The sequence below is a fragment of the Platalea leucorodia genome, assembly GCF_965183815.1.
Source record: "Platalea leucorodia genome assembly, chromosome: 5".
NCBI classification, from domain to species: Eukaryota; Metazoa; Chordata; class Aves; order Pelecaniformes; family Threskiornithidae; genus Platalea; species Platalea leucorodia.
In genome coordinates this window covers 2605371-2626569 of record NC_138827.1, presented here as the reverse complement: position 1 = coordinate 2626569, position 21199 = coordinate 2605371, and the positions used below count along the sequence as shown (strand labels likewise).

The 21199-nt window shown below is 55.8% G+C and overlaps 2 protein-coding genes across 3 annotated transcripts; one reads left to right on the top strand and one right to left on the bottom strand.

Moving 5' to 3' along the window:
* Positions 1-801: 801 nt before the first annotated feature.
* Positions 802-13779, top strand: DNAJA3 (DnaJ heat shock protein family (Hsp40) member A3). Of its 2 annotated transcripts, XM_082312381.1 has the most exons (12): positions 802-993; positions 1132-1265; positions 1733-1816; positions 2556-2762; positions 3854-4006; positions 6067-6214; positions 7058-7122; positions 8033-8161; positions 8613-8728; positions 9483-9580; positions 11801-11917; positions 12674-13779. In XM_082312381.1, the coding sequence occupies exons 1-11, from the start codon at positions 816-818 to the stop codon at positions 11902-11904; spliced, it is 1416 nt and encodes a 471-aa protein (XP_082168507.1). In that variant the 5' UTR covers positions 802-815; the 3' UTR covers positions 11905-11917; positions 12674-13779. The 2 variants fall into 2 exon arrangements, with proteins under 2 accessions (XP_082168507.1, XP_082168508.1); XM_082312382.1 differs by lacking the exon at positions 11801-11917.
* A 723-nt stretch (positions 13780-14502) lies between these two features.
* Positions 14503-20437, bottom strand: NMRAL1 (NmrA like redox sensor 1; the record flags this gene model as incomplete). Its single annotated transcript, XM_082313716.1, is given in 11 exon segments — positions 14503-14673; positions 15539-15729; positions 16254-16304; positions 16307-16328; positions 16332-16406; positions 16409-16504; positions 17340-17450; positions 17453-17555; positions 17899-17964; positions 19102-19184; positions 20381-20437. Coding segments are annotated over 11 exon segments (1026 nt in total).
* Between the last annotated feature and the right edge of the window lie 762 nt (positions 20438-21199).

The window sequence follows — 21199 nt, the reverse complement described above, 5'->3', positions numbered from 1 at the left end:
GGGTGGCGGCGCCACGGGCCGCGACCCCCTGCTGTCACCCCCACTGCCCCCCGGAGGCAGGGGCGGGGGTTCCCCCGGGCTCCGCACGGGGGACAACGGGAGGTCTCCGGTCCCGCGGGCTCAGCGCCCTCGTCCCCTCCCTGGCCCGGCAGCTGCCGGGGGCGGAGCGGGATCGGGGCCCGCCGAGCCTCACCCACGCCCGGCGGGGCCCAGCTCCCCTTCCCCGCCGGGCGAGGGCGGCCGGGGCCTGACGCGACCCCTCGCCGCCGCGGCCTCCCGCGCTGGGCCGAGCCCCTCTGCCGCCCAACGCCGGCTTCGTTACCAGCACCTCACCTCCCGGTAACGAAGGCGGGAGAGCAAGGCGCTCGGCGTGCATCCACCCGCCCCTCTAGAGACGAGCTCCTGCCCTCGGCGCGGCTACCCCGGCTGCGGGAAAGGCTTTATTTCGGTTCTCCCGCCACGGTTTGCCCGTGGAGGCAGGAGGGAGCCCCGCTGCTGTGTGTCGGTCGCGGGGTCCGGCCGGGCCCGGCTCCCCCGGAGCGGCCCGCAGGCTCCCCTCAGCACGGAGCTGCCGCTGCCCCTCGCCTCCCCCCCCCCCGGGGCACCACTCGCAGGGGCTCTGCTGAAGGAAACCCCCTCCGCGGCAGCTAAAATAAACACCGCCGTCGCCCGCAGCGGCCCGGGCCCGAGGCCGGGGCTGACGGAGCCGCTTCCCGGCGGCCGCACCGCGCATGGGCAGCAAGGGGCGTCCGGTACCGGCGGCGGAGGCGGCGTGGAGCTCCCGCGCAGGCGCAGCGCTGCGCGCCCGGGCCAAGATGGCGGCCGGGAGGGCTCCGCGCTGGTTCGGGGCCGGGGCCGCCGCCGTCAGGAGCCGCGGGCCGGGGGACGGGCGGCTGCCGCTCGTCTGGCTCCTCCGGGCGCTCAGCGTCCCGCCGCCGCCCGCCGCCTCAGCCCGCGCCGCCCGCCGCCTCCTCCTGCCGCTGTGCGCCGCGGGTGAGCGGGGCCGGGGGCGGCGGGGCCTGGGCGGGCCGCGGGCTGTCGTGGCGGGGCCGGGGGCCCCTCTCCCGCCTCCTGCCCTTGGCGGCGCCGGCCCGGCCCTCACCCCGCTCCCTCTGCCCTCCTCTCCCGCAGGGACGAAACGCGCTGCCGCCTCGGCCGCCTCCTTCCACAGCAGCGCGGCGGCCCGCTCCAAGGAGGACTACTACCAGGTGCTGGGGGTGCCCCGCACCGCCAGCCAGAAGGAGATCAAGAAGGCCTACTACCAGGCACGTCCTACCGCGGGGTCCCGCCGGGGCAGGCGGGCGACCACCGGGCCGTGGCCGAGGGCCGGTAGCCCGCTGGAGGGGTGGTAGCCGCCCGCAGCCCCTCTTGTACGGGAAAGAACCAAAAAGGCTTTGAGATCCCCGTGTTTGGACCCGCTGGAGGCAAGGGGGGGGGGGGGGGTAGCGGTGGGGACGCTCAGCTCGTGGGTTTGGGGAGCTCCTCCGAAGCGTGGTCCGGCTGCGCTGTCACCTCGGGTCGCTTTCCAGAGGGTCCTGGGATTGCTGAGAGATTCAGGGGCAGCTCTTCTATCTCCTTATATTGGGATGGTAACGGAAAATGAAGGCTTTTAGTTCCCTAAAATACCGATAGCGACCGCCCGGCCTCGCCTAATGTGTTTTTCCTGACGTGTGAGATATGCTAAAGTCAATTACTTCTGTCTGTCTCTAATAGTTTGATTTTTGTTGTTTAGCTGGCAAAGAAATACCACCCTGATACAAATAAGGATGACCCTAAAGCTAAAGAGAAGTTCTCTCAGCTGGCAGAAGCCTATGAGGTAACGTGCATGATTTTATCATCATGAAAAGGAGGAAAGACTGGAGGGTAGATGAGGCGAAACATTTCTTCGTCTTGTGTGCATTTCCTGGAAAACCATGGCTATTTTTTAATTCCTTGTACTTCAGGCGTGTGCGCCTCTGTCCTAACGGTGTCTCCGGGAAATTTTTGAGCCCAAATACCTGATTTAGCTGGAAACGTGTTGGGCTGTTTGAATTTGTGCTTGCTCTTAGCAGTGAGTGACTGGCATGGATGCTGTGGTCGCTGCGGTGGAATTCTTGGTCAGCTTAAATAATCAAACAACAAACCCTGTCAGCAGTTCCTAGTTTTTTTGAGACCAAGGCATCTTCCACTGCGCTGCACCCCAGCCCTGTTTCTTCCCACTCTTCAGCTCGTCCGGAATGTCTTTTGTGCTGATTTTTGCTCGTGGGTTTTCAAATTGACCCCAGCTTTCGCACGATATTTTAATGATGGAATATATAATAAGTTGTCCTTGCTTATGATGAATTAGTAAGATTTTGTCATTTTCCCGATGACAAGCTGAGCGATACCAGGGAAGAAGCGGCTGGTCGGTAATTCTACGCTGCTGAGAGCTGCCATAGCTCTCCTGGTGACAAGGTTTGTGGCGGTAATGCCAGGAGCCGTGAATTCCCCCGAGAGACGCTGCTCTGCAGTTGGAAGCGGTCCGGTTGCTCGGGATCTGTGCGCTGTCCTGACGACGTCCTTCTTTTGCCCCAAAGGTATTAAGCGATGAAGTGAAGCGGAAACAATACGACGCGTACGGCACGGCTAGTTTCGATGCTGGCGCGGCAGGTGCCGGCGCTGGGCGGCAGTACTGGAGCAGCGGTCCATCGATTGATCCGGAAGAGCTTTTCCGAAAAATCTTTGGAGAGTTTTCCGGATCCCCTTTCGGCGATTTTCAGAACGTCTTTGACCAGCCACAGGAGGTAGGAAGCGTGTTTATTTTCTCAGTAATGAAATGAAAATGAGAAATGAAAAACAACAGCTGGAGAGGGACACTGGCCTGTCACGGATCGCTCCGGGAGCAAGCTTAAGCAAGGAATTTGTTCTGGGAATGCCAGCACGTGAGGGTCCCAGCGTACGGGTGGGAGAGTCGCGTGGTTTTGGTAAGCCACGTGGATACATTCTCCACACGTTCAGACATGGTATTTTTTTTTCTGGACTTCAGCTACTTCATCTGGTGTTTACTGACACCAGTTGGTGCCGCCAAACAATTGCACTGTTGTAGAGGCATCTCTTCTGCTGTACGTTGATTTACATATGTCTGCTTTGATCTAGAATGCTAAAAAACCACAAAATACCTTTTAACTATAAAACAAGCCTTCCAGCATTAGGTTTCTCTGCTTAATTGGCTTAATTTTGCAATGGAGCCCATAAACAAAACCAAACCTATGTCTTGTTCTTCGTACGGCAGCTAAAGGCTCTTTTTAAGTACTGACAGTGTTGGTTCATGTGCTGCCTTCAGAAATGCGTGGCGTTCCGTACTTCTGGCTTTGCTAAAAATGACCTTTTTATTAGAAACAGCATTTCCTATTTTGTGAAGTCATCTTTGCTGATGACTTCCCTTGGTAAGTAAAGAGTTTATTGAGGAAGAGCAGGTACCGTCGTTGGGATTGAAAGCCTTCGCCCTCACCTGGTGCTGCATTCCTGTTAAACAAAACCTTTAGAAATATTCAGCGTTTTCCTGAGAGCAGAAAACTGCTTGACTTCTATTTTTACTTCCTTCTTTTCTATATTTAAATCTCATTTCTGGTACACAACGGCTTCTCAGACTGGTGTAATCATCACGCCTGTAATATTTGCTGTCCTTTTCTACCCCTTTTTATTTATATGAGACAGATTATTGCTTCCTCAAATGAGGCAGAACCCTTCGGAGTCCATCCATCCGTTTCTCCCCCCCCCCCCGTTACCTGGATGTATTTTAAGCATGGTTTGATATTTGGCCAAAACCAATTTCAGTCTGCTTAAGACCCCGTGGCACCTCAGCTGTAGCTCGATGTCCGTGTTTCCTGTACAGTATATCATGGAGCTGACATTCACCCAAGCTGCAAAAGGTGTGAACAAGGAGATTGTGGTGAACATCAACGACTCCTGCGAGCGATGCAATGGTAAAGGACACGAACCCGGTACCAAAGCGCAGCGCTGTCACTACTGCAATGGCACTGGCATGGTAAGTGCTTTTTAAGACACAGGTTCTGCTGTGCTTTTCCTTGTTGGAGCAAGTCAGTCCCTTCCCTGGTGAAAAATTCTCACTACAAGCATCAGCTTACTTTGGGTGAAGCCAAGTAAACGGGGACTCGATGTTAATAGAATAATAGAATCATAGAATCGTTAAGGTTGGAAAAGACCCTTAAGATCATCGAGTCCAACCGTTAACCCAGCACTGCCAAGCCCATCACTAAACCATGTCTTCGAGCACCATATCTGTCCGTTCTTTAAATACCTCCAGGGATGGGGACTCAACCGCTTCCCTGGGCAGCCTGGGCCAATGCTTGACCACCCTCTCGGTGAAGATTTTCCTAATATCCAACCTAAACCTCCCCTGGCGCAGCTTGAGGCCGTTCCCTCTCGTCCCATCGCTTGTTACTGGGGAGAAGAGACCGACCCCAACCTCGCTACAGCCTCCTTTCAGGCAGTTGCAGAGAGCGATGAGGGCTCCCCTCAGCCTCCTCTTCTCCAGACTAAACAACCCCAGCTCCCCCAGCCGCTCCTCCCCAGCCTTGTGCTCTAGAACCTTCACCAACTTCGCTGCCCTGCTCTGGCCACGCTCCAGCCCCTCCATGGCCGCCTTGGGGTGAGGGGCCCAGCGCTGAACACAGCAGTCGAGGGGCGGCCTCACCAGTGCCCAGCGCAGGGGCACCATCGCCTCCCTGCTCCTGCTGGCCACACTGTTCCTGATACAAGCCAGGATGCCATTGGCACCAGGCACCAGGAAGATTTTCTTTGTATTAAAGAAGTGCTCTGCCCAGCTAAAAGCACTAGCCTTCAGGGCTAGATCATCTATCTTACATCCAGCAAACCATGTTTGTGTAACGTAACAGGTCTGAAGTTACTTAACCATATTTATATAATGTAACAATGCTGAAATTAGTTGGGCATTAAATGGGATACTTTGAATTGAGGGGTGGAGGGAGGTGGTGATAGCCTAAGGTTATAAGGAAATAAGACGTGTGCTGCTTACAGTAAGTAAAGAAAGGAACAGCCCTGCTGTGAGGGCAGGCTGAGAGCTGGGGGGGTTCAGCCTGGGGAGGAGGAGGCTGCGGGGAGACCTCACTGCGGCCTTGCCGTGCTTAAAGGGGGCCGACAAGAAAGGGGGGGACAGGCTTTTTAGCAGGGCCTGTAGCGACAGGACCCGGGGGGAGGGTTTGAAAGTGAAGGAGGGGAGATTCAGCCTGGATAGAAGGAAGAAATTGTTTACGCTGAGGGTGGTGAGGCACTGGCAGGGGTTGCCCAGAGCGGTGGGAGATGCCCCATCCCTGGCAACCTTCAAGGCCAGGCTGGCCGGGGCTCTGAGCACCCTGATCTGGGTGAAGCTGTCCCTGCCCCTGGCAGGGGGATGGACGGGATGGCCTGGGAAGGGCCCTGCCAGCCCAAAGCGCTCTGTGGTTCTGTGATCAAGCTTCTTTCCACACGTCAAAATGGGTACCGGCAATCGGTCTGTGACCAGAGTACCTTTCTGCCCAGCACAGCTGTAGTTGGTCAGAGGAGACCACAAGCTCTTCCCAGCATTTCCTCATGTGCTTCAATCTGATGGGTGGCTTCCAGAGTTCAGCCCATAGCTTAGTCTCCATAATGTTTTCCTGGACACCGGCAATAATTCATGCAAGTGGATCGTCCTTGGATTCCTCAAAATACAGATGGTTGTAGTTCTTTGTGAAATAGCACTGCAAGGGGCTTTGTTCCTGCTTGCGCATTAAAGCCTAGAGATGGAAAGTGTTGTGCTTTCCTTCCCCTCGCCATGAGACGCTTGCTCATGGTGATGGTTTTCAGTGGAAATCGGAATGCGATGGCAATTGGATCCCATCCAGCTTCTCACAAGCAGCACAATCCTCTTTGGATTTCCGAGCCAGTTTTCTGCTCCGCCCCTTGCCAAGGGTATCGCTGTCCTGTCAGGTTGCACGTGCAATTAGAGGGACTTGGATGCCCTGGGCCAGTCACTGGCGGTGTTTTGTGGAAGTGAAAAGTACCATCGGTACCGAATATTTGTACGATCTGTGCTTTCTTCACTAGGAGACAATAAATACCGGCCCTTTTGTAATGCGATCTACGTGCCGACGATGTGGCGGCCGTGGTTCCATCATAACAACGCCGTGCGTGGTATGTCGAGGAACGGGGCAAACCAAACAAAAGAAGACAGTGATGGTTCCCGTGCCAGCTGGTTAGTGTCGTACTTGCGCGCTGCTCTCTGTTAAATAACCGTAGTTACTTGCTTCCACTTGGCCAACAGCAAGGCGCTTGCCTCCGCAGCGTGGCTGCTCCCTGCCAGGTACGAATGCGAGAGCAGCGTAAGAAGTTTTGCTGCAGAGAAGTTCTCTTAAGAGCAAAGCAGGTTGATAGCTTGGCAATTGAAAGGGTTAGTAATGAGGTGAACTTTCTGGCCGTGGATATAAATGTTTGCTTTGCTCTTCCTGAGCTGAGGTTTTGGTTCTTGCATGGATCCTTCTAGGCAGCTTTTGAAGAGTGAAACTCAAAAGGTTTTGTTGCCTTGGGTCTTTTCGTTTATCCTTGATGAAGCTTGCGGGGAGGGTGGGAATCTTGAAAGCTTGGCTCGGAAAAGAGTGCTGATGTTCCTCCTCGCCAACGAGGACAAAACGAGTGGTGGGGCTGAAGACTTGCTGCTTCGAGATCGCCCTGGGTGAGCAGCCTGCAATTTTCCTGCAGCTCGTGGAGGCTGCCCAGTATTCCTTAGTCTGATGCATTTCCCTAAAGAATTCTGTAAGGGATTGAAGTACCGAGCCCGCTTGGCGCGTAGCGATCACCGCAGAGGTGTGCACGCGTGCCGACACCTCCTTCCTTTGGCTGCGGCTCCTGTGGAGAGTGTTACCGTGCTGCCCGCTGGTCCGTCTTGTGCCTCCCGCTCCTGGATGCGCAGGTGCTGCTGCGGTGGCAGGCTTTTGGGGACGGCAAGAGATCTGAAGAGAAAAGCTGTAGGTATTCAAGTAACCCGTGGATTATAATGCAAGGTAACGTTCCCTCTTTTTTTTTTTTTTTCTGATTGCAGGCGTTGAGGATGGGCAGACAGTTCGGATGCCTGTGGGGAAGAAGGAAATTTTCATTACGTTCAGGGTACGTATCGTTGTATCGTTGGCTGTTTTCGTTATTTAAGTTGGTTGCTTGTTCCCTTTGCAATTGCCTGACCTGACTGAATGGGGGACGGAGGAGGAAGAGCGAGTGATCCTTTGAAACAGCTGAGGTAACGTGATCCACGTGAACTTTCTGAGATAGCAGAAGATCCGCATTGTAACAAGCGGCGTAACGTTAAGTCTGCCCACGAAGAATTGCGCTGCTTGTTCCAGGACGAGGCCCTTACGGTAGCGTGCATCAAAATGCAGAGTAGGTTCGCGATGCCTCGAGTCTTTGGCTTGGAGATGCGAAGGAGCTGTCTGCTTGCAGCGGCGGGAGCGCTGAGGAGGGCTGGGGGAACGCCGGGAGAGGCTGGCTGGTCCCGCTTCCCTTTGCAGATACACGTTAAGTGCTGCTTTGCGCATGTTTTGTAGCTGGGGCCCTCTCCTCCTGTCACACACATCTCTCTCAAGACGAAAACTTTTTTTTTCAGCACCTTTTTTGTGGTGCAGGGGGATTTAATTCTCTTCCAGCTTGTGAGGCTGCTGCAAAGGTGCTCGCCTCCTTCTTTTCTGGCTTTCTCCTGTCGAGGGTACTGGACAAGGCAGCGTCTTCTCTGTCTCCGCAAAATCATCCTGACACCGATAAATTAACAACAGGATTAGGGGAGGGAGTTGCCGAGATAGGAAGCAGGCATCCGCCTAAGCCTCTGGCTAATTATGGTTATGTCAAGATCTGTGTTTTTCTAAAAGACTGAACATTCATTTAGGCTTCTTAGCCGTGCAGTTTGTGAACAGTAAAGGGTCTGACTACAGCATTCTGCTATGTTTTCTTCCGAGAACTTTCAAAGCAGTTTACCGTGAGAACTTCAGGGTGTTGTGCTCACTTCTCTTTGGAACTGCCTGCCTTTTAGGTTCAAAAAAGTTCTGTGTTCAGAAGAAATGGAGCAGATATCCATTCGGACCTCCTTATTTCAATAGCACAGGCTGTTCTGGGAGGCACAGCCAGGTGTCAAGGCTTGTACGAGACAATCAATATCGCAGTAAGTACGGTACTGTGGAAGAGCTTGGGCTTAAATCGATGTGGGGCAGCAGAGACTTCTCCTTTGCTGCAGAGGTGGTGCGAATCTCTGAAGTCTGCCAGTATCGCGTTTCGGACTTCTTCGGGATTGTGCGTCGGGTAGTTTGTGACCTGCTTGGTCACGCCTCCTTTCCTATCGCCGTGTAGGGACAGGGAAAGGAAGGGCCGGGTGGATTGCTGGACAAATCCCATCCAGGGTCTACAAACCGTGCCAGGTTCTTTACTCCTTCCTTCAAAAGCTTTTCCGTCATCACTGTCAGCTTCTGAATGTGTCCAGATGCATGAACATACCAGATCTCTCCCATCCTACTTCGAAGGTTGCTGGAGAAGTAGTTAATTGTTGTAGACGTGTAATGTAATTACTGTAAAATGGTTAAACTAGAGTAATAAGCGTGAGCCCTCTGTGTTCATAGATACCCCCTGGTATCCAGCCAGACCAGAAAATTCGAATGAGCGGGAAGGGTATTCCCAAGGTTAACAGCTACGGCTACGGAGACCACTACATTCACATAAAGATAAAAGTTCCTCAGTAAGTAGAGCTAACGCAAGTTTCTGTGAAATCCTGAACTTTTTGCAAAAAACGTTCAGAAAGATTTTGTGAAAATTCCTTACTGCTTTATCAAGATCGTTAATTTCTCACTCTGCTTTTAATTCTGACGTGTGGTTGGGTTTTTTTCAGTTTTGGGGGTTTTTTTGGTTTTTTAATACCATTTGGCAACCCAGCTCTAAAAATCCTAAACCCTAGAAATACATAATTAGTTCTTTACCTGCCTATTTGCCTGGCTGTCTGCGATTCTGTCTGGATCCCGGTTACGTAAATTCAGTGTTGCGGCTTATACCACGTCTGTGCTCTCACACCTACAGCTTAAAGGATCTGAAGTCCTCGGTGGTTGCTTTTCAGACTGCTCAGCCACTCCCTGCTCCTGTGTTGAAGGAAACTTTTGAGCTTGTACTGCTGCACTTGGCAAGGGAGTTAATTTCCTGAGGTCTCCCCACCAGATGTGTGTTCTGTCGCAGCTCCACACGGTTCTTAGCGCTTGTTTTTTTCACTGCAGTTTGGTGAAATGCAGTGGGTCATCTCTCTTCTCTTCCCCTGAGGCTTATTCTTTATAGATTGCTCATTTTAAGAGCACCGTAGGGATTCGCAGTGTATGCCGGGTGTATTAATCCTCTGCTTCCAGTAGCTGGTTCTCGTGCGTGCTACTGGAGGGGGTTAAGGAGGTCTGTAGATACATCTGTCCCTAAAGACAGCCGTAACCCACACCTCTGTCTTCGACCTGCAGGAGGCTGACGGATCGCCAGAGAGCCTTAATGATGAGCTACGCCGAGGACGAGGCAGATGTGGACGGCACGGTGAACGGAGTCACGAATACAGCATCAGGTGAGCGGTGGGAATTGGCGCTTCTTCCTCACGGAGCTGGCGTGGGAGCACGGAGTGCTTCCTCAGGGTTCTCGGGGAGGAAGGCGAGCCAAGGTCACCTTGAGACAGCGCCTCAGCGCAACCTGCCAAGCACGTTGTGTCGGAAATAGTTGTAGTGTGATGTTAATAGGCTGTAGCACAAAGCAAGGAGGTAGCCTCTTCCCAGAAAGCTTCACTCTGTAATACTTACTGGGCACATCCGTGCATGAACAGAGAGCAGGTATTGAGATGCTCCAGGGTCCTGACAAGTTGTGGTGAGCTCGCTGTGGTGATGAGAGCCTTCCCCTCCCCGCTTCTGCCCCTGTGCCAGAAGTAACTTGTCTTAGTGGCAGGGGTAGAAAAAGAGAATGTGCTTCAGGCCAGTTTTCTGTGTGAGTTAATCTCTTGTGCTTCTGACCGCAGCGGGGACGTTTCTCCTTGAAAGCTGAAGGGGAGTACCGCTGTCAAGGTCGCTCTAAGCCGTATTCTGCGCACGCGGGGGAATCTTGGATAGAAACGTTCACTGGTGCCGAGCGGTGGCTCCGCTCAGTAGACGGTGTCCAGCGTGATGGAGGGAGGGAAGCCAGCTGGGAGCTTTGTAAAGCTGCTCTTTCAGCTCCAGATTAAAAATTGTGATCCAGCAATTCTGTGTTTTAAGTTTCAGCGGTGAGGTACCTGGCAGGAATAGCAGCTACAGAAAAAACCCATATGGTAGCACAGTAAGGCAAGAGCTTTGTCTTGTGCTGTTGGGAAACAATTTTTTCTTTGCTTGTATTGGAACGATGAACTTCAATCTGGTTGGATTGTGATTTCTTTCTACGTTTGAAACAAAAAAGGGCCTTTATGACTGCATACAGCTAGGCAAAGGTGAGAGTCTTTCAAAGCTGCTAAATGATCCCAGGAACTCGGGTCCTCTCTACTACATGTGCCAAAGCCTGAGGAATATAGGCTGAAGTTCAGGATATCGGAAGGCAGTGTCCGCCAAATACTGATGTTATGTTTTATAGTGCTTTCATAACACAGAAATTATGTCTTTTCCACTGAGGGTAAGCATTAAAGGTCAGCCTTGAGGGGAAGGGGAGAGATCTCTGAGCACAAAACTTTCATTCCAGCTTTTTAAAGAAGTTTATGTGCCAAAGGAGAAAAATGCTCCCAAACTTAATTTATAAAAAAGCAAGTTTTTAGCACAATTAAGCAGCAAGGTGGATTAAAAACAACGCCAGTAGCTTGCGGAGTAGAGACGGGCTGTTGCTGAAAGCGTGTCCTTGCTCTGGGAAGCAGAAATACCCCGAGTGGATGGAGGCGTGTTCTGCCGCAGGCCTCAGGATTTCACACCATTGCATCAGGCTGAGCTCGGCAGTCAGCTGTGGGAGGACAGGCAGGACTGGACTTTGTGTTCTCTGTGTGCAAAGAAAGCTCGAGGAGGATTTGGGGGTCTTGTTATCGACTGTTTTATTGTAGAAAAAGCAGATTAGCAAAGAGGTCTCCTTTTGTTCTTGCTGTAGCCACTTCTCAGAGACAAACAACTTCTCAGGACCTGTTTATATAGGAAAATTATGCTCCTTGCTGCCAGAAAGATTCCTTATTTGGACACTTGTTCTGAAATACTTGTAGTCTTTTTCATTCTAGCCTGAGTTCATTTTCTCCTTGATGCTGTTTGTCTGAGCATTGCATGAGGATTACTTGGGGCAGGCTCCTGGTATGGTTTCGCACTGCTTTGCTCTAAAGCGTCACGACACGACCATGAAACGGGAAGACAGATTGTTCCAGGAACCACCAAGATCGCATTTTTGTTGTGCTGTAAAGTCATGGCTGGCGGTGGTCAAGTTGACAACTTGGTTTTAGTGGCAGACTCGCAATTCCAAGCGCTTGTTCCCAAAGCCTGTGGGGTCCCTGACTTGATTCTGCAGCATGAGAGTTCCCTCGCCAGTCGGAGGGCTGGGGAGAGGGGAAGGGAATGGCGTTACCTGGGCTCACGGTTGTCTCTTCCACTTCTGGGGTCCGGGCTTTCCAGTGCTTTCACTACAAGTGGTTCAGCACTGTGGCTCGCTGCTGGGCGCAGCCCTGTATGTGAGGACGCAGGCAAAACCAGCTGCCTTGACTTGACCATTCCCCGTCTAAAATAACCCTCTCGCTTTGTCAGGGGTGCTGGCTACTGGGGGGAGATCTATCTGACTGCAGCCCTTTGCTGTTTGTGTCCAGGTGGCAGGGCCACGGCTAGCGCTGACGCAGGCGGGGATAGGCCTGAGGCTGAGGAGAACAAGGAGGGATTCCTTTCCAAACTTAAGAAAATGTTTAGCTCCTGACACCCCATCCGAGGTAGGAGGCCTCTTGTGTTTTCTTGTCGTCTTTCCTCCGCACTAAGCAGAATTTGCACTTTTTGGGAGGTAGAAGCAGCAAAAGCACAGCATTGCTTCTCACTTAGCCTCAGGCCTTCCAGCCACTGGTGTGAAAAGCCCTAGCTGTCCCCTGTGACCTGGAGCAAAAAGCCAGGGACTAAACTGCATTGTCGCTGCAGCAAAAATGCCGAGTACATCTTCAGGGAGGTTGCTGGCCTCCCCTGCAGCTCTGCTTCCTTGTCCACTCGGTGGCTGTACCCGATTCAAAGCACCCAGGGTGTTCCCATTAGCTGGTAAAGCCGGCACCGGGCAGTTCTGCGGCCACCGCAAAGCCCGGGCTTGCCGGGAGGTGCAGGTGGGCCTGCAGAGCCTCCGGTGCCGGTACGCTCAGGCTAGACTCGCCCCTACCGCGGGCTTACAGCACCAGGAAGGAATCGATCTTTGTCGTAAAGCACAGCAAAGCCCCTGCCACACAAACGAGTACAGCGTTATAACTCAGGGTGCCGTTTAGTTGGTGTTGGCCGGCTGTGAGGGAGCGCCGCAGACTTGAAATCATCTATGGCAGACGCTGGCGTCTTGGATTCCAGGGGCTCGGCTTCCCCCGGGCTTCAAATTTGTCTCTGTCCCGCGTGGCTGACAAAGCGTGGTGGCAGGTCAGGCGGGAAGCAAAGCAGGGCTGCTGCCTTAGGCCGATTCGGTCAGGAAACGCTGAATTTTTCTCTCGCTTCAACCACAGGGAAGCGTTCTACTGGAAACTAAGAGCCAGCAGCAGCAGATCATCTTTGCAGTCGGGGATGAATCTTTCTGGCAGCGGGCTCTGGAGAGCGAAGGATGTCGGTCAGCAGCACAGGGAGAATCCCAGCTGGAGAGGCTACAAACCACTGAGGCACCAACAATCATCAAGACAGAAAACCCACCCGCCGTCCTAGGAAATGGTAATGAAGGAAAACGGCAGCTTTGCAGAAATGCGGCCCTCTCTCGAGGTTGCTTCACAGTCCCTACTGCTGCTGGAAGCTTATTTGATAAAAATTAAAGTTGAAATATTATTTAGAATCCAAAACAGTGGAAATGTGAAATAAAACTTGTCCTTCCAGCACAGAGCGGAGCAGTTTGCTGTCTGGAGGCCAAGATGGCTGCTGCTCACTCCGCTGCCCTTCCGAATGCTAGATGTGCTCGGTGAACTTGTCACTGCTGCTTTTCTCCTAGGAGACTTGGGGGGTCAGGGAGTTTGAACCCTGTCTTCACGACAGCCCTCCGAGCTGTCCTGCACGTCTCCGAGGGGGAAGTCTCCCTGTGGCTGGGGCTCGCCAGAGCCCCGCTCTCGGGTTTCTTAGTCCTGCTGATTTCCTGCACAAAGAGCAGTGATGGAATCTGCGCTTTGCCTCAGGTTTCCCTTTCCCCCTCCGATAACTAAAGTTACAACACAAACGCTGCCGCTTCTGAATGGGTACGAGTTTATCACCAAGCCCTTTGCCAGATTGGGACAAAAGTTTTTTTTTTTTTTTATTACATTATCGCAACACCCGTAGCATCAATGATTGGTCAAAGAGTCATTGTTCCTACATGTGTGAGAATACAAGTGAAGTGGATCGCTCCTTCCAGGTGGAGTCGAGCTCTTGCAGTGAGTATTTTCATGGTTACTGTAGCCCGCCGTTGTTAGTTATACCGTGCAGGCATCATCTGCCCACGTGCTAATCGACCAGTTAACCAAGGACATGTCGTAGTCTCGCCCTTCTTAATTTGCTGAAATAAAGCACGCGTTGCCTCCCGATTAAACTGTCTGTAAAGTGATTCTGTATCCATGTAAATAAGATTGACTTGATAAAAAGATATTTAACACGTGCTGTGCCTTGCTGCCTTGTCTGCTCTTCCAACCTTGTCTGTCACCCCCTTTTTCTCCCCCAGTATCGAAGGTCTTCTCTCGGGCGAGGAGAAGATGGGGCTGGATGGCCTGAGCATCTCGCTGGTGGCTGCGATTGACTTTAAGCACAGGCAAAGACTGCCCTTATCCCAGCGCTACCTTAAGCATACGGTGGTGTGGGGAGCTTTTTAAGTCCTAAATCCTAAGGTTGGACAGTCTTGCAAAGGTTTCACTCGGCTCACGGCGGCAGCCACTGAAATTAGCTCTAGGAGCCCGAAGGCCAGGCCGCAGCCGAGAGCTGTCTGACTTGAGGAATTAGGCTCAGCTTTCATGTTACACAGCACGGGCAGCCACTGCGCAGTCCCCTTTTGCCAGGGTTAGGGTTTTCCTGGGAGAAACAAGCCGCTGCCACCCTACAGCCGCGAAAACACCCAGACTGGCTAAACAAACACCTCCCTGAAGACAGCGCGTAAAGGTAGCGCTTCTCCCACCTGTCTGCCTGCAGTCTTGCCTCTTTTTTTCTACTTGTGCTGGTCTAAACAGTCTCAACGAAGTCGCAGGAGAGCCCTGGAGCGCACGCGTGGCCCAAAGCTCTTCCCGGCTCCAGCAGGGTCAGCCTTTCACTAGTGGAAAGGCAGCGTGCCTCACCTCCTTGGCCAGTTCCCTGCTGCAGAAGCTCGGGTGGAAGAGGAGGGAAGGAACTGTCAGAAGGCGGCTTTATCATCTGCCGCCCACTGACGGAAGGTGGGGGCCTTGGGGGTGAGTTTCATGGTCAGGTCCACGTTGTGGTCTGGCTGCAGGGCATAGAAATGGAACCTAGCGGCCGTTTCCTTGGCCCCAGCGGAGCCACGTTTCTCATACGCCTCTGGTGAGATCTGTAAAAAAGAATCGGGGAAAAAAAACCAGTGTTGTCACAGGGCAGAGGCTGCAACCCACTCTCTGCAGCGGCTGAGGCCTGGAGCAGCCTTTCCCTGCACTGGGGTACGAGCCGTGGCTGAGGGGGGCTAGAAACACGGGCTTGGGGGACACAGGAGAGCTCTGGAGAGCCCGGGCAACCCAGGCTGCCCTTGGTAGCCCAGCACCTGCCCTCCCTGCCTGAATCGAAGGGTGGACCACCGTGCTCCTGCCCTGTGCTGGGGCCCTGGGAAGAAGAGAGCTGCTGATTTGTCCCTGGCAGAGAGCATCAGAGGTGCTTTGTTTCTGCTGAAACGTGCTTTGTTCTCAAAGCAGAGAGCCACCGCACCCCTCCTCTGTTGTACTGGCTGCCGGAGGGGAGCAGCACAGCCAAAGCATAAACAAAAAAAAAAAATAAAAAGTCCCAGGGCACGGAGAGGCCAGGAGCGTGGTAAGGGTGACACAGCAAGGCCTGGTGACACAGCCAGGCCCTTGGGGAAGGCCTGCTGAAGGCAGGGGCACGCAGCAAGGACCTGTTCACTAGCCACTGCCCGCTCCCTGGCTCTGCTGGAGACCTCCCGCTTCGGTTATCCCTCAGAGCCAGGCACGGACCTGCCCGGGCGCGCCCGCACGCTCCACGAGCACGAGTCGTCTCCGTGACAATCCCAACAAGGTGGTTTTGGTGCCAACGCGTGCTCCAGCCGCACGCAGGGGCAGTGGGACTGATCCTGGACACCAGCGCTAGGTTGTACCAAAGCCGTACACCAAGCTACGAGGGCCCTCCACCCCGGCAGCTCCTGACCTTGCTGCTGGGGCAGGACAGCACTCATCGGTGACGCTCTCTACCTTGACAGCTTCCACGGTCTTGCCCGTCTGCTGGGAGAGGACAGCGGCGTACTCTGCCTCGGTGAGCTTGCCGGTGCTGAGCTCGATCACTTGGCTTATGCACTCCTCCGGGGACTTCAGCAAGCAAAGCACAACAGGCCCAACATCCTCCACCGCCATCCCATCCATGGGGGTGACCCTCGCGGGCAGCGCTGTATGGGAGAGATTGACCCTGGTCAGAGTGCAGCCCAGCTGGGAGGAGGTACGGCTGGAGTTTTCGGCACCCAGCCTCTGAACACGAGGTGACGAAGAGCTGAGAGCAGTGCATCAGCGTGGCAAGCCACAAGAGCACCTGTAGGGCTCAGCTAAGAGACCACGAGTGGCCAGAGCAGCACCGTGACTCGCCTGGATCTGCAGCCCCACCTCCGACATCCCAACTGCAGGGAGCTGAGGTGTCCAGAGACACTCTGGGATCTGCAGAGCAGCCCTCAGCACCAGAAACAGGACTGGGATCTCACTTATTTCTTGCAGGCCACCAACCAGGTTTGGAGGACCAGAATGCAGCTGCAGCTTGCTGTGGTCAAGCTGGCACAGGCCCCTTTTCCCCATCTGTCTGCAGCCCTGGGGGCTTCCCCATCAGACCGAGGGGTTTCACCACCCCTCAGTGAGCCTCTGCACAGCGGAGGAGATGAGAACTACAGGATGGTGACCTGGAGAGCGAGAGGTCCTGTCTTACCCTGGACAAAGGTATCTCCCTGCGGGACCTTCTGCAGCTTGAAGATGGAGAGAAGTTCTTGAAGTAGAACGGCAGTCAGATGGTCATGGTGGGAACACCAGCTTCCTGGAAGCACTCCTCCACCGCGCCTTTGCCATCAAAGTGGAACACCTCTCCAGCCGGCCCCCCATCAGCTGCTTCACGTTCTCCAGGCTGCTATACACGATACGGTGCAGACCGAGGCGCTTTGGCAGGTCAGCAAGCCGCTTTCCCTGGGTGAAGCCAGCCACCAAGAGGGGAATGGCTCCCTTGGGACATGCGGGGGCTCTCGTCATCCCCACACAACCCCCTTCCCCTCTGTTGCGCGGGGCAGGATCCAACACACGCCAGCTGAGGAAGCTCCTCAGCGTCTGGCACCCCGAGCCCTCAGCTGGAAGCAGGGCTGAGTGGACCCAGCGAGCCCTGCGAGTTGCCGGGGTGGAGCCGAGTCCTCTGCTTACACCATCCTACACCCTCCAGCTTTGGTGCTACTCCTCCACCAAGCACACAAACACCAGCCCTAAAGATCTGCCAGGGCCAACATACCTGCCCTAACATATCTTTTGTTTGCTGCCCTCCAGGCAGGGCAATCGTGCCACCGTGTGAAATCTGTCCTGGGGTGAACACTGCCCTCAGGGAAGGCCCTGGGATTTCTGATACCGCAGCACATTTTGGCCCCAAAGCTGCAAGTGCAGAGAACTACAGGACTGCAGGCAGCGACAGTGCTCTGCCGAGCTGAGTCTTCCCGCTCCAGTTACTCTGCCTCCCAGGCAGTGCTGTTCGCCATGCCAAGTCTCGAGGCATTTAACCACTCCCTGAAGGCACCAGATCCTGGAGCCACCCGACTGTGAGGGAACAGGGAACAAGCTCTGGCTTTGCAAGAACTGGGACCCGGCTTGTTTGCGAGGCCTTGGGACTTTCCTGGGCTGGCTGCTTGAACCACCAGGGCTGGCAAGGCTGCACCGAGAGCTATCCCATGACCCCCACCCCGATGCCACACAGCTGTCCCTCGATCCCCTCCTCCCAGTCCATTCCGCATGCGATCCCAGTTAAAGCAAGCGCCAGTACCTGCGCGATTTCTTTCTCTTTGCTGCAGTGCTCCCAGACGTTGGTTACAACAAAGGCTCCGTAAGCACCCGCCAAGGCCAGCTCCAGCGATGGCTCATCGTCCTGATCCTCAGCTTCAGCTCCTCGGCCTCCTTCTTCATGGGGCTCTCCGTCACCACGCGAACCTCGACGGTCCCATCTTCCAGCAGAGCCCGGGCCGCGTATCCCGCCGAGCCCCTGCAGGTGCAGGGCTGCTCAGAGCCCCGGCTCTGCTCACGAAGGAGCTGCGACCCCGAGACGGAGCTGCCTACGACACAAGGACCCAGCCCCTTCAACCCACCCTCCTGCCAGCGCCTGAGCCTCCCCGGGACCCCACAGCCCGGCTGTTCCGGCAGCTACCGGTACCCCTGCCCCTTGCTGCGGGGCTCCGAGCCCCTCTCCCCCTCCACAGCAGCGGGGCAGGTCCCGATGCCGCGGCCCAGCCCTCGCCCTCCCGCCGGCCTGGGCCAGAGCCCGGCAGCCCCTCGGAGCTGCGGCAGCAACCCCCGGGCAGGGGCCGGGCCTTTCCCCGGGCACTCACCGGTCGCCTCCAACACCACCACCGGTTTCTTCCCAGCCATGAGGAAACGCGGGCGGACCCGGGGCTCTGCCGGGGCGAGAAACGGAGAGGTGGCACCGCCGTGCGGGCTTCCCCGGGCACGGGAGGAGGGCGGCGAGGGCCCACGGCCGGTGCCCAGGGCGGCGCGGAGCCGCGGCCCCTCACAGGGGCGGGCGGCGTCGCGGCTTCCTCCTCACCGCGGTTCGGCTCCGTTCGGTTCGGCTCGGCTGGACCCGACTGCGTTCGGCTCTGTTCGGCTCGGCTCGGCTGGACCCGACTGCATTCGGCTCGGTTCGGCTCTGTTCGGTTTGGTCCGATTCTGTTCGGCTCCCTTCGGTTCGGCTCGGCTGGGCCCGACTGCGTTCGGCTCGGTTCGGCTTGGTCCGATTCTATTCGGCTCCCTTAGGTTCGGCTCGGCTGGGCCCGACTGCGTTCGGCTCGGTTCGGCTCTGTTCGGCGTGGTCCGATTCTGTTCGGCTCCCTTCGGTTCGGCTCGGTTGGACCCGACTGCGTTCGGCTCGGTTCGGCTCTGTTCGGCGTGGTCCGATTCTGTTCGGCTCCCTTCGGTTCGGCTCGGTTGGACCCGACTGCGTTCGGCTCAGTTCGGCTCGGTTCGGCTTGGTCCGATTCTGTTCGGCTCCCTTCGGTTCGGCTCGGCTGTGTCCGGCTGGGCGGGCTTCACTTGTCCATCCCTCTCCCGGCCCCGCCCACCGCCGCCTGGCCCCGCCCACCCCGGCGGGCAGCGGGGCCACGTGCTGCCTGCAGCCGGCGGCAGGCAGCGGGCGTCTGCCGGGGAGGGCGGTGCAGCCATCGCCCGGGCCGCCGGCTTCGTCCTTAAAAGTCTGAAAGCAGCAGCGTGTCCCCCCCCCGGGAGGCCATTTAGGGGTTGTCCCCCTCCTGCCCCGGGGACCTGGGGGCCTCCCGAGGCTCGTAGACCCCGCGCCGCAACAGCGGGAGGCTCGCGGGTCCTCCGGTAACCTGCTTTGCGCCTTTCCTCGCTGTGGAAACCCGGCTGTCCCCAAGGAGCGTCCCCCTGCTCCCTCCAGCGATGGGGCCGTTCGTTATCCCCAGCCGAATGACGCCTGCGTGGGGCTGAGCTCGGGGACCGGTCCCCGATCCCCCCCTCGCCCAGAAACCCGGGCGACCCAAAATAAGCGGAGTGGTCTCCGGGGCTTTCTTGGCCACCCCTGGGGGTCGTGGGCCACCTCCCGAGCGTCGCCGGCCCGCTCGGAGACGCTGCGCTGGCGGAGGGACGGGTCAAACTCAACCTGCTGGGAAGTCCGTAGGCAGAACTCAGTAAATGTGTTGGGAAATTTGGGTTTGACTCAAGTAAACAGCCTGGAAAATACGAGAGAGACATTATATACATTTGCAAATTCATTCAGATGCATTAATTAACATAAATGAATAATTGTGAAAGCTGTGGTACAGCCCCGACTGCCTGCACAGTCATTTTTGGGGTGAGGGATCTTTACCGACAGCTTATCGGGACGGTGGCAGCCGATGGGACTTCCCAGAGGCCATCTCCGCTTGACACCAGCCTCCTGCCGGGGTGGGAATTCACCAACAGAGCTCACACTTGGGAGAGGAAAGGTTTTATCCCCTCACCAGGAGCAGCCCTAGGACCGGCGGAGAGCATCCCTGGGAGATGCACAGCCCAGAGCAGTGGCTGGAGGGCCAAACTCCTGCTTGCCCCCACCTCTCCTCCCCAGACACCGTTCACCACGTGCAGATGATCGGGCTGTGAGCCCACCCTGTCCCCCAGCAGCTCTCCACCGTGAGAGCTCCATCATCTCCACCACCATCTCCACCATCATTTCTGAACATGAGCCAGCAGGGTGCCCAGGTGGCCAAGAGGGCCAATGGCATCCTGGCCTGTATCAGGCACGGTGTGGCCAGCAGGAGCAGGGAGGTGATGGTGCCCCTGCGCTGGGCACTGGTGAGGCCGCCCCTCGAATGCTGTGCTCAGCGCTGGGCCCCGCACCCCAAGGCGGCCATGGAGGGGCTGGAGCGTGGCCAGAGCAGGGCAGCGAGGCTGGGGCAGGGGCTGGAGCACAAGGCTGGGGAGGAGCGGCTGGGGGAGCTGGGGGGGCTCAGCCTGGAGAAGAGGAGGCTGAGGGGAGCCCTCATCGCTCTCTGCAACGGCCTGAAAGGAGGCTGGAGCCGGCGGGGTCGGTCTCTGCTCCCCAGGAACAAGCGATGGGACCAGAGGGAACGGCCTCAAGCTGCGCCAGGGCAGGGTTGGGTTGGGTATTGGGAAAAACTTCTTCCCCCAAAGGGCTGTCAGGGCCTGGCCCAGGCTGCCCAGGGCAGGGGCTGAGTCCCCATCCCTGGGGGGATTTAAAAGCCGGGGAGATGTGGTGCTGAGGGACATGGGTTAGTGGTGGGCTTGGCAGTGCTGGGTTAACGGTTGGACTCGATGATCTTAAGGGTCTTTCCAACCTTAACAATTCTATGATTCTACGATTATCATCTCCACCACCGTCTCCACCACCGTCTCCACCACCGTCTCCACCACCATCCATCGACCCCCTCTCAGCTGGACTTGATGAAGGGACAGATGTGTAATTACAGTTTTAGATGCAGCTTCATTAGAACCACCTGCTAGATCCCACCAGGGCAGGTCTCCTAACAGGACGTGCTATTTTCATCTGTTTTCATCCCTCACTTCTGATTCCTCTGAACTTCTCCCAAACCACCCCAGCGGTGGGAGCTTTTGGCCCAAAAAATGAGCCGCTGGGTATAAACCGGGATGGCAGCAAACCCCACCGTGGCGTGTGATTATCTCGTTATTTTGGTGCTTGCCCGTCTTCCCTGGGCTCTGCCCCGGGGCTCGTGGAAAGCCGAGTTATTTGCCACAGTGCTGCTGTGCCACCCTGCCCACCTGCCTTCAGGGGACTTCTCTGCCCAGCATCTCAGAATTAAGAGGATTTGCCTAAATACCAGCAAAACCTGTCATAGGATTTACAAATTAAGGTTTTTTTGTAGAACAAAACCACAACATAACGATCAACCCCACTTGCCTGAGCGGAGCTGGGGAGGGAGATCCTGCCGGTCCCGCCGCTGCCGGCGGCTCTGGCTCCTCGGCTGCGGGCGCCGCGTTCCTTGGTGCCGCGCGATCCGTCTCTTTAGAGAGAAACTCACAATTCAAGAAGACATTCAGCGCTGGCAGAAAAATAGCTTTGGAGGAAGGGGAGTTTATCCCTGCCCCTTTATTCTGCTCTTTCAAGATACAACTTGAATTTACTCGTGGAAACGTTGCCACGCATGGCCCGGCGAAAGG